This window comes from Myiozetetes cayanensis, unplaced genomic scaffold (genome assembly GCF_022539395.1).
Source record: "Myiozetetes cayanensis isolate MyiCay16 unplaced genomic scaffold, myiCay2020 scf9, whole genome shotgun sequence".
Classification (NCBI taxonomy): Eukaryota; Metazoa; Chordata; class Aves; order Passeriformes; family Tyrannidae; genus Myiozetetes; species Myiozetetes cayanensis.
The window spans coordinates 34,992,060-35,006,468 of NW_026088185.1; the positions used below are offsets into that span (position 1 = coordinate 34,992,060).

Here is a 14,409-nt window from a genome sequence, read left to right on the forward strand (position 1 = left end):
TAAGTAATGGTGGGCCACTGCTGTGGTAGGACACAGCACAACCACTAAGTCACCTCTTTGACCAAAACAAAGGGAGAGAAAAATACCCGTATATAGAACAAACAGGATTCCTAATTTTAAAAACATAATCACACACCGACAGGTTCAAGAAATTAAATTAATAAATTAGAAATAATGACCTGATGGATACTGTTTGTGTCTTTGAAGACATTTTTTGAAAGTGTGAGCAACTATTTGTGTGTGGAAAGGAGTGCAGGTCAAGCCTTGTAGCTCAGCCTCTCTGCTGGCTTTAACTGCTGTTGGGGAGGTGCGTTACGGCCTCGAGTTGTGCATTTGCAGAGAAAATATCACACCGTCCAGATGCTCAAGTCTGCTCTTTCTGCACAGAAAACCCCTCACAAGGCTCTTGCAGTGGATGAAATACCAGGAAAGGGCTCGGCATGTTTTTCCTGTGCTTGGTAGAAGTTAGCAGAGAAGCACAATCAGTTTGGTCGAGATCAGACTACCCATTAGCTATCGAAGTCCTAAGTCTAATTAACCCCCAAAATGGACTGACAAGGATCATTCCCCTTTGCTGCTTCCTAACCAGTTGTATGTATGCCGGGCATGCAGTACCTAAGTCAGATGCTGCTTTGTTATAATTAGGGCAGCAAATTTTGTTTTCTGTTTGGTACTTGCTGTTACATATTGCATGTAATGTATGGCACTGTTAAGGGAAAAAAATTGGAGTCAAAGTGCCTGGAAAGTTAGGTCTGCTCTGTAGCACTGTGAGATTGTTGACATCTGCCGAGGTTGGAGAGCTCAGTAAGCAGGAAATGGGGTGTCACTCTGAGTGGTAGTTTACCATTATCCTGGCATCCTAATGAAGTGTCTGCAGTGCACAGAGCTTCTGGATGGCATCTTAACGCACGGCTAAGCAAAAGCACTTCTCTCCTTGTCACTGTCATCCATCTGCCTGCACCCTACTGTAGCCAATGGGATGGAACCATGCTACAATGTGCTATAAGCCATTTAGAGTTGCACATTGCATAATCAGTCCCATCAAATATGTAAAAAATGACTATTATTGGTTATTTCCCTCAAACTCTGGCACCTGGAGTTTGATACATTAAAGTTTAACTTTCCTAAGTGCTGTTTTTTCCCATTAATTCCACATATATTTTTGTTAAATGGGACTGAGTTGCGAACTCATTGTCTTGGGTCTTGTTAATGGATCACAAAAGTTGTATGAATATTCATTGCAAATTCCACTTTATATCACATAGGATGAATTCATCAATTGCCCAGATAGAGAGTTTTCACCCAATTCTCATTTTCTTTTGCAAGATCTAATTCTGAGGCATGAATAAAAAGTAAATCAATTCAGATCACAAATTGCTTGTTTTCCTTATAGCAAATATTAGTTAGTTTGAACACTTATAGATTTTTTTTTAAAACAAGGAAATATTTTACAATATATCTGCAGTAGAGGATTGCCATAGTGTACTGAGAGTGATTAAAATTGGGACTTTTATGTTGCATGCAGCAACATTAAAATATCTTGACATTAAAAGTGGTATGAATAAGTGATCTATATATTTATACATACAAAACTGTGTATTTTAGCCAGCATGATTTTCAGAATATGAACACTTACCAAATGAAAGCAGAGTTTTGGGGAGTTGATGTGCCTGGAGGGAAAAAAAAAAAAAAAATCAAGCCAACAGAGCACTCCCTTTTGAGCAAGTTTTCATTCCCTGATAACACCAAAGCTATCAAGGACCGGGGTTAAGCATTGTGTGACAGAGCAAGCCTCTAAAATGGGCAAGAGCAAGATGAATTGGCTAAGTCGGGTGTTTATTTATACAAACAAGAGGGCAGAACATAATTTAGTTGCATCAGGAATTTTTCACAGACATTAAAACTATAGCAAACATAACAGCGGGGATGCTTGCACAGCAGCACAGTGGGGAAGCTCACAGAGCGTCTGCCCACACTCCGGCTGGCTGTAGCCAGAGCCATAAGTCTCACAATTTCATTAGCACTCAAAAATCCACCTAAACCACCCCATTCAAATTAAAAAAAAAAAAAAATAGATTAAATAAACAACACCCACCCACCCTCCCAAAAAAAAATAAAATAAAAAAAAAATAAAAAAGCCCCAGACAAGACCCATCTTTCTCTCGGCAGCCGAATCAGTCGCAAATTGTTGGAAAAACTCTTGGCAGGCAGATTTTGCTGTAGCAACAGTGTGTGACGTTTTAACCACAGCAGAAATCTTATCCAAAAAAACAAAACAAGGTGAGAAGAGCATGTAAGAAAATCACAGAAAACCATGCCCAAAAAAAAAAAAAACAAACCACCACCAACAAGAGGCGGCAGATCAATAGTTTGATATTTTATGCAGAATCATAAATCACTGGGATTTTTTCAGCAGTTCAGCCGTGAGGCTCGAAAGCATAAAAAGAAACCTTGGCTTGTGATAAAATTAGGCATTAATGGGAGGCATAAATGCTGTTTAACATTAAACATGCACAAGCCACCGAAATGCCTGGAAAAAGGGAAATGGGTTCTATAGTAAAACTATACAAAGTAAGTTGGACATGAATAATGCAGCAGGTCTGAGGAGGGTCATGGGTCAGACCCCAGTACCTTACAAAAGAATGAATGCATGTCAGGTTAGAGACATCCATCCCTTCCTAGCCAACGTGAGTTATTGGAGATAAACCCTGGACTTCCTGTTCTGAAACAAAGTGGCCTGTTGTAAACATCTACGTCCATTTAAAATTAATGATTAAAAGAAAGATTCGGTGGGATTCGCTTAAGTATTCTTTATGGACACGAGTGCTAAAGGTTACTTTCTTCATTCATTTTTACCCAGCCACTGTTAATGTTACAGACACGTCATGTTTTCTTCTGTGCTCAAATGTTTATCCGAAGCTCATTTACAAAAGAGCTTATATAATAGTAAGAAGGATTTTTTTTTTTCAATGCATTCTTCATTTAAATATAAACAAGAGAGCATCTCCACAGTTTTGCTCTGTTAAAGAGAGCCAGCCCTATTTATAAAGACAGTAACCCAAATTCTAAATATATTTTCTATGATTCTTTTACACGGAAAAACCATCTGCGATTCACTTCAGAGTATCCTGATCTCCTGAAATTATCCTCTAAGTCTCCCACAATTTCCCAAAAAACTGCAGAAAGAATTAACCCTCCTCTCATTCTTTATTTGATAAATGTGATTACGATAACTTTTCCTTCCAAAATCTTCACAGGGAAAAGAGAGTCTAACTTTCCAAAATGGGATTTTTTTTTCTCGGATTTTCACCAATTTTCACAATAAAAGAAATATAATTAAAACCAATACTGTTTCTTTTTTATCACAACTGCTCTGCTTCATTTGCTAGACTTATCTGGAGAATTTAACAGCTGTTCAGAGTGTTTTCCTTCCTTTTCACACTGCACTGCTGGGCTTCATGATACAGCACAAGGAAGGGGATAACTTTTTGCCACCTATTCGTAAAAACCCACATTTAAAGATTTTTTTTTCCTCCATTTGTGCATGATGAAAAGAAAAACCTCAAAAAAAAATTAAAGTAAAAAAATCTTTCCATTTAGGAATCTGAAAGCAGAAAATTCCTAGGAAAGAGGAACTGAAGGCTTTAGAGAAATAAAGCGAATACATAGGTATTGCAAATGAAACATAAGATCTTGCATCTGATCTGTTAAATATTCCATCAACAAGGTCAAGAGTAAAGACAAGCCCAGCCACTAAAACTGAAGCGAGAGTAAGCTTTACTAAAAAAAATGAACAGTTTATCCTCTTCAGCTTCTCAAGTGGAAAAACAAATTCTTTTATACTAGAGAAAAATCAAGCGTGTATAGACCATTTAAAAAAAAAAAAAAAACACACACCAATATCAACCATTTTAATGAAAGAGTACCCAATATTTTCATGGAACTATAAAAGGGAGCGAGACTAAGTGTTATGGCAAAAAGCCTGGGCTCAGCAGCTTTGTGTGGGAAATGGTGAAATGTGACTGTGATTTATAATGAGAAAAGGTATCTACAACATACAATTTTCTACCTAGCTGCAAATAATAATTCATAGTGATGTCCCTTCCAGATAAAATACCTTTGCAATGTAGGACTCATGTGGTAAAATGATCATGATAAATGTCAGACCAGTGCAGGTAACGGCTTTACAAACCATTAAGATTAGCTGGCTCTTTTTTTTTGATGATAACAGTAACCATGCTGTGACTCTATGTGGTAATAATATCTCAGTACTGATAAATGCCAGAGCCAGGCAGAGGTGTTTATCATTCCCAGTTCAGAAATGCTGACTAAAGTTACCACATGTTGCCTGTTTTTTCTTCTTTCACAATAGACTAACAATTAGCAAATAGACCGATTCACAGCATAATTTTATGCAAAATTTCTAACGTTTTTGTGCTTTAGTGCCTACCTAAATATCTCCTGTGTACCAGTGTTGATGACTTTGGTACAGTAAGCCCTAAAACAAAGCTTTCTAGCCTTGCCATTCTCTCAATAAATAACTTCTTTGTAAATTAATACTGCTCTTTTATATTTCATCTCTTTTACAAATACACCTCATAAATAAATGTGGCCTCTTTAAGCAGCTGTTTCTGCAGGGAAGGTGGTTACTAAGTTGGTATCTGTGTTAATCAGCAGACAGCAGAGAAACTTCCTTTAAGAGAGCACAATAAAGTTTTAATGTATGACGTTTCCTTGTAAATACTCTGCAACAGACAAACAGTGAGCCCTTCCTTCCATTGAGTTTGTCCTTGCCTCAGTGTCTCAGTTCCCCTCAAGTCCATTGAAAAAAGTACAAAAAAACAGAATCAAAAAATAAACTAGTTGAAGTAAAGGCAGGGCAGCCCCAATATAAATATAACTAATTTAATGCGGTCATATCATGTCTTAACATGTCATAGAAGGGTAATGGAGCTGGGGAAGGGTCTGGAGCATAAGTCTGATGAGGAGGAGCAGCTGAGGGTGTTTAGCCTGGAGAAAAGAAGGCTCAGGAGTGATGCTATTCTCTAACTACCTGAAAGGAGGTTGTAGAAAAGTGGAGATCTGTCTCTTCTCCCAATTAACAAATAACAGAACAAAAGGAAATGGCCTCAAGTAGTGCCAGGAAGTTTAGACTGGGTAACAATTTCTTCATTAAATGGATTGCTAAGCATTGGCACATCTGCCCAGGGCAGCGGTGGAGTCCCCATCCCTGCTGGGATTTAAAAACCATGTAGATGTGGCATTTGGGGACATGGCTTAGTGGAGACCTTGGCAGTGCTGGGGCAGTGGTTGGACTTGATGGTCTTGGAGGTCTTTTCTGACCAAATGACTCTGTGGTTTTACATATACACACCAAGCAGCACAAATGAAAAACCCAGAGAATTTGCACCCTCTTCCTGCAATAAATTCACTTCTACAAATTTCACATCATTTTTATTTGTAGCTTTCAGATCATGATTCCACTGGCAGATCATCCATAGAACAAAAACGAACAGTACTAATGGCAGAAAACATCAAGGGGTGACTGGGTTGCAAGACTGTGAGAGGTTGTGCTGGTCAGAGGTTAAGGTTCTTTATAGGTCAAACCAGAACAAAGGAGTAATAAACAAAAAGTATGTTCTTTATTTGTGTTTAACTTCATTATCACTATTATCAATTGCATGACTTCATGTAGAATAAATCCATAAGAAAATTTTGGAATATTTTACTAGGAAAAAATACCTATACACTGCCTACTTTAAGCTCTTCATCTTCCAACTCTATATAAATGTTAAAATTATAAACAGTATGGATATATACATCTATATCTGCATGAATGAAATATTAATCTCAACAGGAATTCGTAGTACATGCTGAGGAAGGAATATTTTCCTAGTAACTTTAATTTTTAAATTAAGATTGCGGGAAAATTTGTGCTTGAAACTTTTTTTTGTGGCGAAATCTTTAAATCAAGGCAGTAATCACCACATATGCTTATGCAGCACCTACTGCAACTGGGATTTAATCCTAACTGAGATCTCTGGGTGCTAGGGTAATATGAATATTAAAGAGGAACATATACGAAGAATGATAGGTGATAATTAAATCATAGATAAGATCAGAAAAGTATTCTCAGGTTATCTGGGGCATGTAACATGCAAGATGTTTTCCCTACGTCAGACCTACCGGTACCTTATCTAATCTGTTCCTAAATGAAAGCACAGTTGTATACGACTTTGCTTTAGTTGCAACATCTTATACAAATCGATGAAAATGTCGGTCAAACCTTTCCCACAAAACTATGAATCATGGCAAAACAGGAAGGTATGTCTCAGCAAAAGGGGTAAAAATGTTCTTATCACCTCAAAAAAAATGAGATATAGAAGCCTGTAGTGCTGCATACTTTATTACTGGTCGTAAGGTTGAAACACAAATGGTTTTCCTGCAGAAAATTCCAGCTGTGAGATGATACAGGTGCGAGGAAATAGCTACAGTGGAACAGTTTCTCAAAATAATTGTCCACCAGGAAGAACTGCTAAAAACAACAGCAAACTCTTTTATATTTCCAAACATGGTGGGGTGTTAAGGACAGAGATCCATAAATATAGTGGAATTAATTATGATGAGGAAAATGGGACAACAAAGACTACCTGGGAAGTGCATTGATCACAGAAGCTGCACTACTGGACAAATGTAATTCCAAAGAAGAATTCCATTTAAGATATGGGTCCCTTACTACTTGGAGGTATTTTAGCTTAGGATGGTGGTCTAATAATCTAATAAAATAAATGAAAATTATAAAAATACTTTTCTGTGAACTGGAAAATTCTTCCTTAAGGTTAAGAGAGAATTTTAAATCCTTGTAAACTGCTCTCACATGCTGTTAAAGTGACAGAATGTATGAAATATTCCATTTTTAACCACATATTAATGATGTCTTTTCTTGCTCAGGTACCAGCTAGGACACTGTGCAAAGCAATGTCCTAATTTGGTGCTCAAGGGGTTATTTTCTCTCTTTATTTTTTTCCCTTAGAAATCCAGGACAATGCCACTCGCATCAAATCCATAAGGAGCCTGGTAAAAAAGCTGCCTAGACCCAACTATGACACAATGAAAATCCTTTTTGAACATCTAAAGAAGTAAGTAGAACCACGGTAGTGACAGACCAATAATTTTAAAAGGAATCGGTATGTGGTGTCCTGATCCTATTGGAAATGTCACCCAAAATACCAAAGATAATTATATTCTTTGGTAAAACTAAGCACACTTTATGGTATCTGTGTATATCCTCTTCCTGTACAAGAAATCAGGTTGTCTAAACAAAAGCACAAATTTTTCTTCTAGTAGAAAGCAGAACAGTTTTGTTTCCTTCAATGCAGCCAAACCCATTGGGATGTCACAGGTACAAAGAACTGGGCAAATGCAACGTTTCATTATTGCATTCCCCCAGTTTGGTTGACTTTTTCCAGCAACAGACTTTTGGATGTTCATATTTTTCAACATGTTGTTCAATCCCCTGTATTGATCTTGTGCTATGTTGAGGCACATGATGACAGAAACAATCTCACTCAAGAAAATGTATTATGAGCTCTTGTCCCTCATAAGAAAGCTTGTGACAACGCAGAGCACCTTAAGAAGCTCTGAGGGGAGATTTGGAAGAGCATCTTTGCTCTTCTGATGTTCCTGAGACACCACAGAAGCAGACAAATGACCCTGTAAGGCTCCACCTTATCATTCCTCTGTGGTTTCCGCCCTCATTTAGCTCTCTTTGCGAGACACGGCAGCCCAAAAAGCCAGCTCAGGATGTCATGTTCAGCTTGGGTTTATTCTCATGCTTCATGGCATTAAGAGTAAAAGTGTAGGCAGACCACATGCTCACCCTGAAACCCCAGCTGCAGATGTCTGACTTCCAGAATCACCAGGCAGAAGTATCAGACCTCGAGACAGGGACACGTGAGGGGCAGGATGCTGTTCCTCCCTTACCCTGCTGTTGGGACTATCCAGTCCCATTTTCTACTGTCACTCTTCAGCCAAACTACCCCTAAAATTGAAGGGTCTAAATAGGATCTGGGCCTCATGGAGGCTCTGTGCACAGAGGAGTATTTCATCCCAGGAATGATATAATGATCCCTGTGAGTGAGTAATAAAGACTCCAAATCAAAGCCCACTCTGAGCTTATAATGAATGATGCCTTTATACTGATCATTTCTGCTGCATTCTCTCGGCATATGCATATAAGGGATGTAGATCCTTTATCTTGGATTGCAGCTTCCAGCTGAAATGGCAAAATGAAGTCCATAGAGTTTGGGAATGTCCTCTTTTCATTAATCCTAATGGAAGGATTTTAAACAGTCCATAAAATGACTGAGTTTGGCCTTGCAGAAAAACAGTTTTCTATGTGTTCATCTGATGTACTGTGTGCACACATTCTCTCCTTCAGCGGGTTATCTAGAGAAGGGTGATAATTTATTACTGTCAATGGAAGAATAATAAGGGAAATTATTTCCTGGGAAGAACCTGAGTGCAAGAAGTGGGTACACGCTGTCAGCACAGATATGCCATATACAAAATTTACTGCACTCTATGTGGCATTGATCCTAACCTGAAAAAAAAGTTTTGCTGCCATGTCTTAGGGGAGAGATATCAGGTATACACAATAAGTCTTTGATCTCGTAGTTAAATCACTTGATTGAGACTCGGGAGACGTGGGTTCAGTTCTTGGCTTTGACCGGATGTTCTGGGTGACCTTGGGTAAATCATTTAATCTCCCTGTGCCTTGGTTCCTTGTTTACAAAATGATGATAATGCTTCCTTTGTCTGCCTTGGCTTTTTAGAGCATAATCTATTTGGGACAGCAATTGTTTCCTGCTGTGGATGTGTAGAATAACTGGCAAAACTGGACCAACACTGGTGGTTTTTTTGGAGAAAATGAAATAAAAGGAAAATAAAACCACTAAAATAGCAGCGATAAAATACCAATAGTTCTTAATGTAGAGATGTACCCATGTGACACAGTGGCACAGAGTGATGGAAGGCAGGAAGATGAGATATTGGAGTCATTTGGGGGTTTAAGCATTAGGGAAGCAATTGTGTGATCTCTCTGAAGAAGGTCAGTCATCTTCTCTGCCTCAAACACATCCTCAGGAAAAGACAGGGCTATCCCATATTCTTGGCTCCATTAATACAGAAGAAACAGCAGAATAGGTACTGAAAATAAAAAACAAACAAACAAACAAAAACCCCAAACAAAAACCGAACCAAAAATAAACAAAAACAAACAAACAAACAAAAACCACCAAAAACAAAACCAAAACAAACACACACAAAAAAACCCACAAGATAAAAACTATATTTTCCTTTTTGAATTTCTTGATGTGAAAGACAAGAGCCAGTCTGACTGGCCTCATGGCTCCATAAATAAGAATGATGTGTCTCCATAAATAAGAATAAAGTAGTAGACGTGCATTTTCAGTAATAATGTGATGCTTATAATGCAAATATAGACAATGTGTGTTTGTTTGAAACAACCTAGGAAACACAACTAGTTTGCAGAGGCTACAAAATGTAGAATTATATTATTTTTAGGGATACTCTTCAGAAGAATGATGTCAATGTGCACAACATGCCAATCTCACCATGGACTTGAACCATCCCTACATGTCACAAAGTTTTCTCAGGGCAAATCAAAGGAGATTTCTGATTAGCTGGGAAAATAATTAAACTGGTTTGATTTGAGGCATATTACTTCAATTTCTGTATGCTCACTGACACAGAGGAGCTCAGCACAAGAATCCAACCTTCACCTTATCCTAAACAACTCTGCAGCAATCTCATCTGCAGGAGCAGGTCCAGATCAAGGAAAAATAACAATGTGAAATGCACTTCAGAAGGATCCTCCTTAGAAACCCAGACAAAGCAGTAGATGAGAGAGCCTGTAAGAAAGGCCTGGCAGCAGGAATTAACACCTCTGCCATATATCTCTCTTAAACCAAGCCCTCTGAAGCTTCAAGAACTCACAGTGCAGTGTATGAAGACCACAGGAGGTTGGTTAGAAGCAAAACTTGGGGCTGCAGTACCTGTTCTTCTAAGTTTTTTGTATTTAATGGGTAAAAAACCCAACCAACCAATGTTCCCATCTCTCTTTGCATGAAAGCTATTCTACCTGAAAGCAGAATAGACAAAATATGGGGCTGAACAGACATATCACATAGCTCTTGTTAGTCTAACTCTTTTACTAATTGAAAATAATTCAGCACAACTACTACTGGATTATCCATACTTCTTCCTGAAGATGAGCAAACCAAACAAATAGACTTTACACAGGAAAGAAGCAAAAAAGCCCAACCTGAGCAGGGATTTTCCTAAATAAAGGGCTACAGAAAACAACCTGTTTTATTTGAAAATGTTTAGAAAATATTTGTTTGCTCTATATAGCCCATGTATTGCTGTCCTATACATCTGTGGAAACAGTGTCCCAGTTCCACAGATCTCCACTCTTTCCTTTTGATTGTCTGCATATGAATTTTATTCCCACAGTGAGCTAATCACAGGTACCAGATAAAACTGGTACACCTTTCAGGTCCCAATTTTTCAGGCACACACAGGACATGAAATGATGCAGAAACCTTGTCTTGGCTCTCTGCACAAATGTAAACTGAGCCCAACCAACCCCTGTGTGATAAATCCCTACTTGCACCCAGTAATTTACTCACACAACTATAATACAAGTGAGGCAGAAGGAGAATCACTCTTTATAGTATTTCACTCTCTATAGTATTTTCTCTGGTCAATATTTTCACCACATAGTATTCTCACCATGCAGTATTTTCACCTCAGCACCTTGAGGTAGCTGTTACACACCCACTGGGAAACCGAGGCACGAGGAGTTCTAAATGACCTAAAGACTCAGCATAAGCCAGCAATACAATCTAAAAACCTGGAGGTTTGCTGGTTGGGTTTTTTTGTCATTTTCAAAGAGGATTCACCAGTGACCAACAAAAAATTCTCTTTTCTCCCTTATGCAATATGCAGCAGGGGAAAGGAACACCCTGGCCGGGTCCTCTGCATCACGCTCCGAGCTGGCGAGGGCGGACGCAGCTCTGCTTGAGAAGCTGTGTGCCTGCATTATACAGCACTGTGCCTGAGCTAATAAGCTGTGCTTATTAATGTTAAATTAATGAATCTCAGCCTGCTCTGCTTATTAGGTTGAGCTCCGTGCCACCACAAGGCAGCTCTGCAACTCCCAGACCCGAGCTGTGTCACATCTGACCGGGTTGGAGTGCGGGGCAGCCAAGCTCCAGCCTGGCTCTACCCATCCATGTAGACACCCCTGCAAAGGGATATATTACAGACAAAAAACCCCCCTTCTCCTTGCTTATGATTTCCCCACACAAAGGCAGGATATTTACGTGTTATTTACAAAACTATAAAATGGATGTTGAAATAATTAAACGGGAAGGCAGGGGCCAGGCTGACGCTCCCATCCCTCTCCCTTCTGTGGAAAGCGCTGAACCCAGATGCCCAACTGTGGAAGATATTCTTCCAGCAGCAGCATCTGCCTCCTTGGCAGGCACTTCAGGCAAGTTGTCTGGGGAGCTCTGCAGTTGCCTCTTGGTTTATCACGTGGATCTGTTAATGTGCCCTATCTGGCTGCCTTGGCCAGGCAGGAGCCGATACCTTTTGATCCACCTTCGAATCCAAGAAACTCCATTTATTTTGCTCCATTTTTCCCCTACTGTACCTAGCGTGGCAAGACATTTTCAGATGCCATCCGGGCTTTCTGCCCTTTCAGAGGGAGAAGGATGATTTTCTTTTTGATTGCCTCCCCACTCTGCCTAAATTCTTCATTCTTACTACTAATTGTTTGCATTGATTTCACTGGAAATATGCTCCTCATCAAGAGTGGAACTATTCATCTAAGACAAACCCACTGATAGTAATATATTATCGAACAAAAGTCATAGGTATGTCATGCTTTAGTTGTTTTGAAAAAAAAAAACAACCTCCCACATGTTCATAGGTCTATGAACAGAGAAAAACATCCAACCTTGACAAACAGGGGTAGGAACACTCCCCCCACCTCAAACCCCACAACATGTGGCATCTATTCTGAAGAGCAAAGGCTTTTGCAAACTATATACAACTAAACAGACTTGTTTCTACCTATTAAAAAATAAATAAAAATTAAAAAAAAAAAAGAGCAGAAAAAGAGAAAAGCCATGCACAGCCAGCAGCCCACAGTAGCGTGCACACCAGGATATGATGACAATGTGATGACAAGTCCAGCAGCAGTACCCAGAATTCTGAGGGAAAGTCAGAAAATAAAGTTAAAGTACAGTATACAGTAATGCTAAGCAGAGGATGTCTGCAAACTTTTTTTTTTTTTTTTTTTTTTTTGCCTGTAAAGTTGGTGGAGGAAAGATATAGCAAACATATGTGGTTTTCACTTGCTAAACTATGTGTCATATCAGCAGTTTTGGGCAGGCTCACATATTAAATGGAGGCTTGGGAGAACCCTTTTTTTGCACAGTAGAAGAACAGATTACACTAAGAACCTTGTAAGTTTTTAATTAAGAAAAAAATAACAATAATATTAATAATAACAATAAAGGTAAAAGTTATTCAATACTAAAAACAATCCCCAGAATGGAAGGGTTGTACTATTTGGGAAACATCAGTGAACCTGTGGAAGGCCTAAAAAGCAAACTGTGGGATGGGCATTTGAATTTTCCTTCAGAAAAAACGCCCAGATTCAAGAATGTGCAGAAGCCCTCAAATCAAGGCACAAAAAAGAGTATTTGTTGAAATTTTTTCCCAAATCAAGACCTTGCTTTATAATTAAAAAATACTTTATAATCAGGATAACCTCGCTTTGTAACTCCTGAGCGGCTTTGTCTCTTCAGCCATGGGACAGTAGCAGGGAGAAAAGTTTAGCCATATTCCTAAAGGTTTTGGGAGCAGCTACAGGAAATGTGAGGAGGAGAAACATCCTCTTGCACCAGAAGAGTAAGCAAGTGACTGACCAGGGACATGAAAGACTCAGGCATCCCTGACTGGTGTCTTAAGATTTTCATGAAATGAATTAATCACCTGCTAACTTGAGAAGGGCAAATATATATCGAGATGTGCTCTTGCACACACACTTGTCTCAGTTTCAGCTCTAGAAGAGTTTTACAAAGGGGCTGGAGCAATGCCAACACTCATCCCCTTTACTACAGCTTCCCAAGGCTCATTTTGGGGGAAGAGGAAGATTTAAACTCATTTTCTCTCTGCTAAGTCCACATCAGTCCACTAAACTGGTCTTTTGTATATTATTGGACACAAGAAATTGTGCACCAGGCACAAGTGTGCACAGGACAGGAGTAATAGTAGATTTTGGGTTAAAGGCAATAAAGAAATCCAGTTTTTCAGAAGCACCTTTATATATTTTGATTTTACACACTTTGGGGTGGGGGTGACCTGCTACCGAGGTTTTTGCAGTCTTGCCCAATCCTTGTGGAATAAGAAAGTTTATAAAGTTTAGCTCTTCACCAAAGAATACCTTACAGCTTAGTGTTTTTAACGAGAAGAATGATGAGTAATTAAAACCACATTTTCACCCATGTTTTCATCCACTTCCTATTTCCACAACCACATTTAAAAATATAAACCCTGATTTTCATAACAGTCAGGCAAATAATTGCACTTGGTACTTTTCAATGCTACCCACTACTGAACTGTTGTATCAGCAAATAACAGAATGATAAAAATAATTAACATAGCTTTAATTTAAATATTTATGACACAGTTGACTCCTTGGCCGCACGGCACCATTGTGCTGAGTGCAGTACACAAATCCTGATAGATAGAGTCCCTGTTTCCAAGAGCTCCTATTGTTCATCGCACATTGCTCAATATCAAACGATCTCAAAAAAGCTTTTCAAACATTAATTAAATCTCCCAACTTCCTTTTCAGGTCAGTAAGTTTTATTATCCTAGTTGAGCAGATAAAGAAAGTGAGGAATGGAGAGGGTAAGGCACTTTCCCACCACGACACAGCCAACACTTCTCACTTCCACTCTTCACTTGCTCCCCAGTCCCCCACCACGAGCCCCCCGTGCCTTTGAAGGCTCATCCATGTGCTGTGGGAGTACATGTGCATCTGGGTAGCACATCCCAGGGAGGGCTGGTTACTGCTAAGGACTCCTCAGTTAATCAGGACCACGTGAGGATCCTGCTTCTGGTTTGCACTCACACAAGCTTCAGCAAAATATCACCGGCGGAGTTAATTTATGTGATTTTGTAACCTCTCAGTATTGCTTTGGGTTAGTTTTCTTTTCAGCTCAAATGTTTTTCTGCTGGCCAAAACTAAGAAAGCTCAATTCACTACAAAATGGCTTTCCCCACCTTTTTTTCTTTTGCTGTTTTGGT

General features: G+C 39.1%; 1 protein-coding gene across 4 annotated transcripts in view; it reads left to right on the top strand.

Moving 5' to 3' along the window:
* Positions 1 to 14,409, top strand: part of ARHGAP15 (Rho GTPase activating protein 15) — a 334,404-nt gene that overhangs the window by 303,898 nt on the left and 16,097 nt on the right. For all 4 annotated transcript variants that reach the window (XM_050339915.1, XM_050339913.1, XM_050339914.1 and 1 more), the window contains one exon: positions 7,034 to 7,139. In XM_050339915.1, the coding sequence (XP_050195872.1) occupies positions 7,034 to 7,139 (106 nt within the window). The remainder of the gene's footprint in view (positions 1 to 7,033; positions 7,140 to 14,409) is intronic.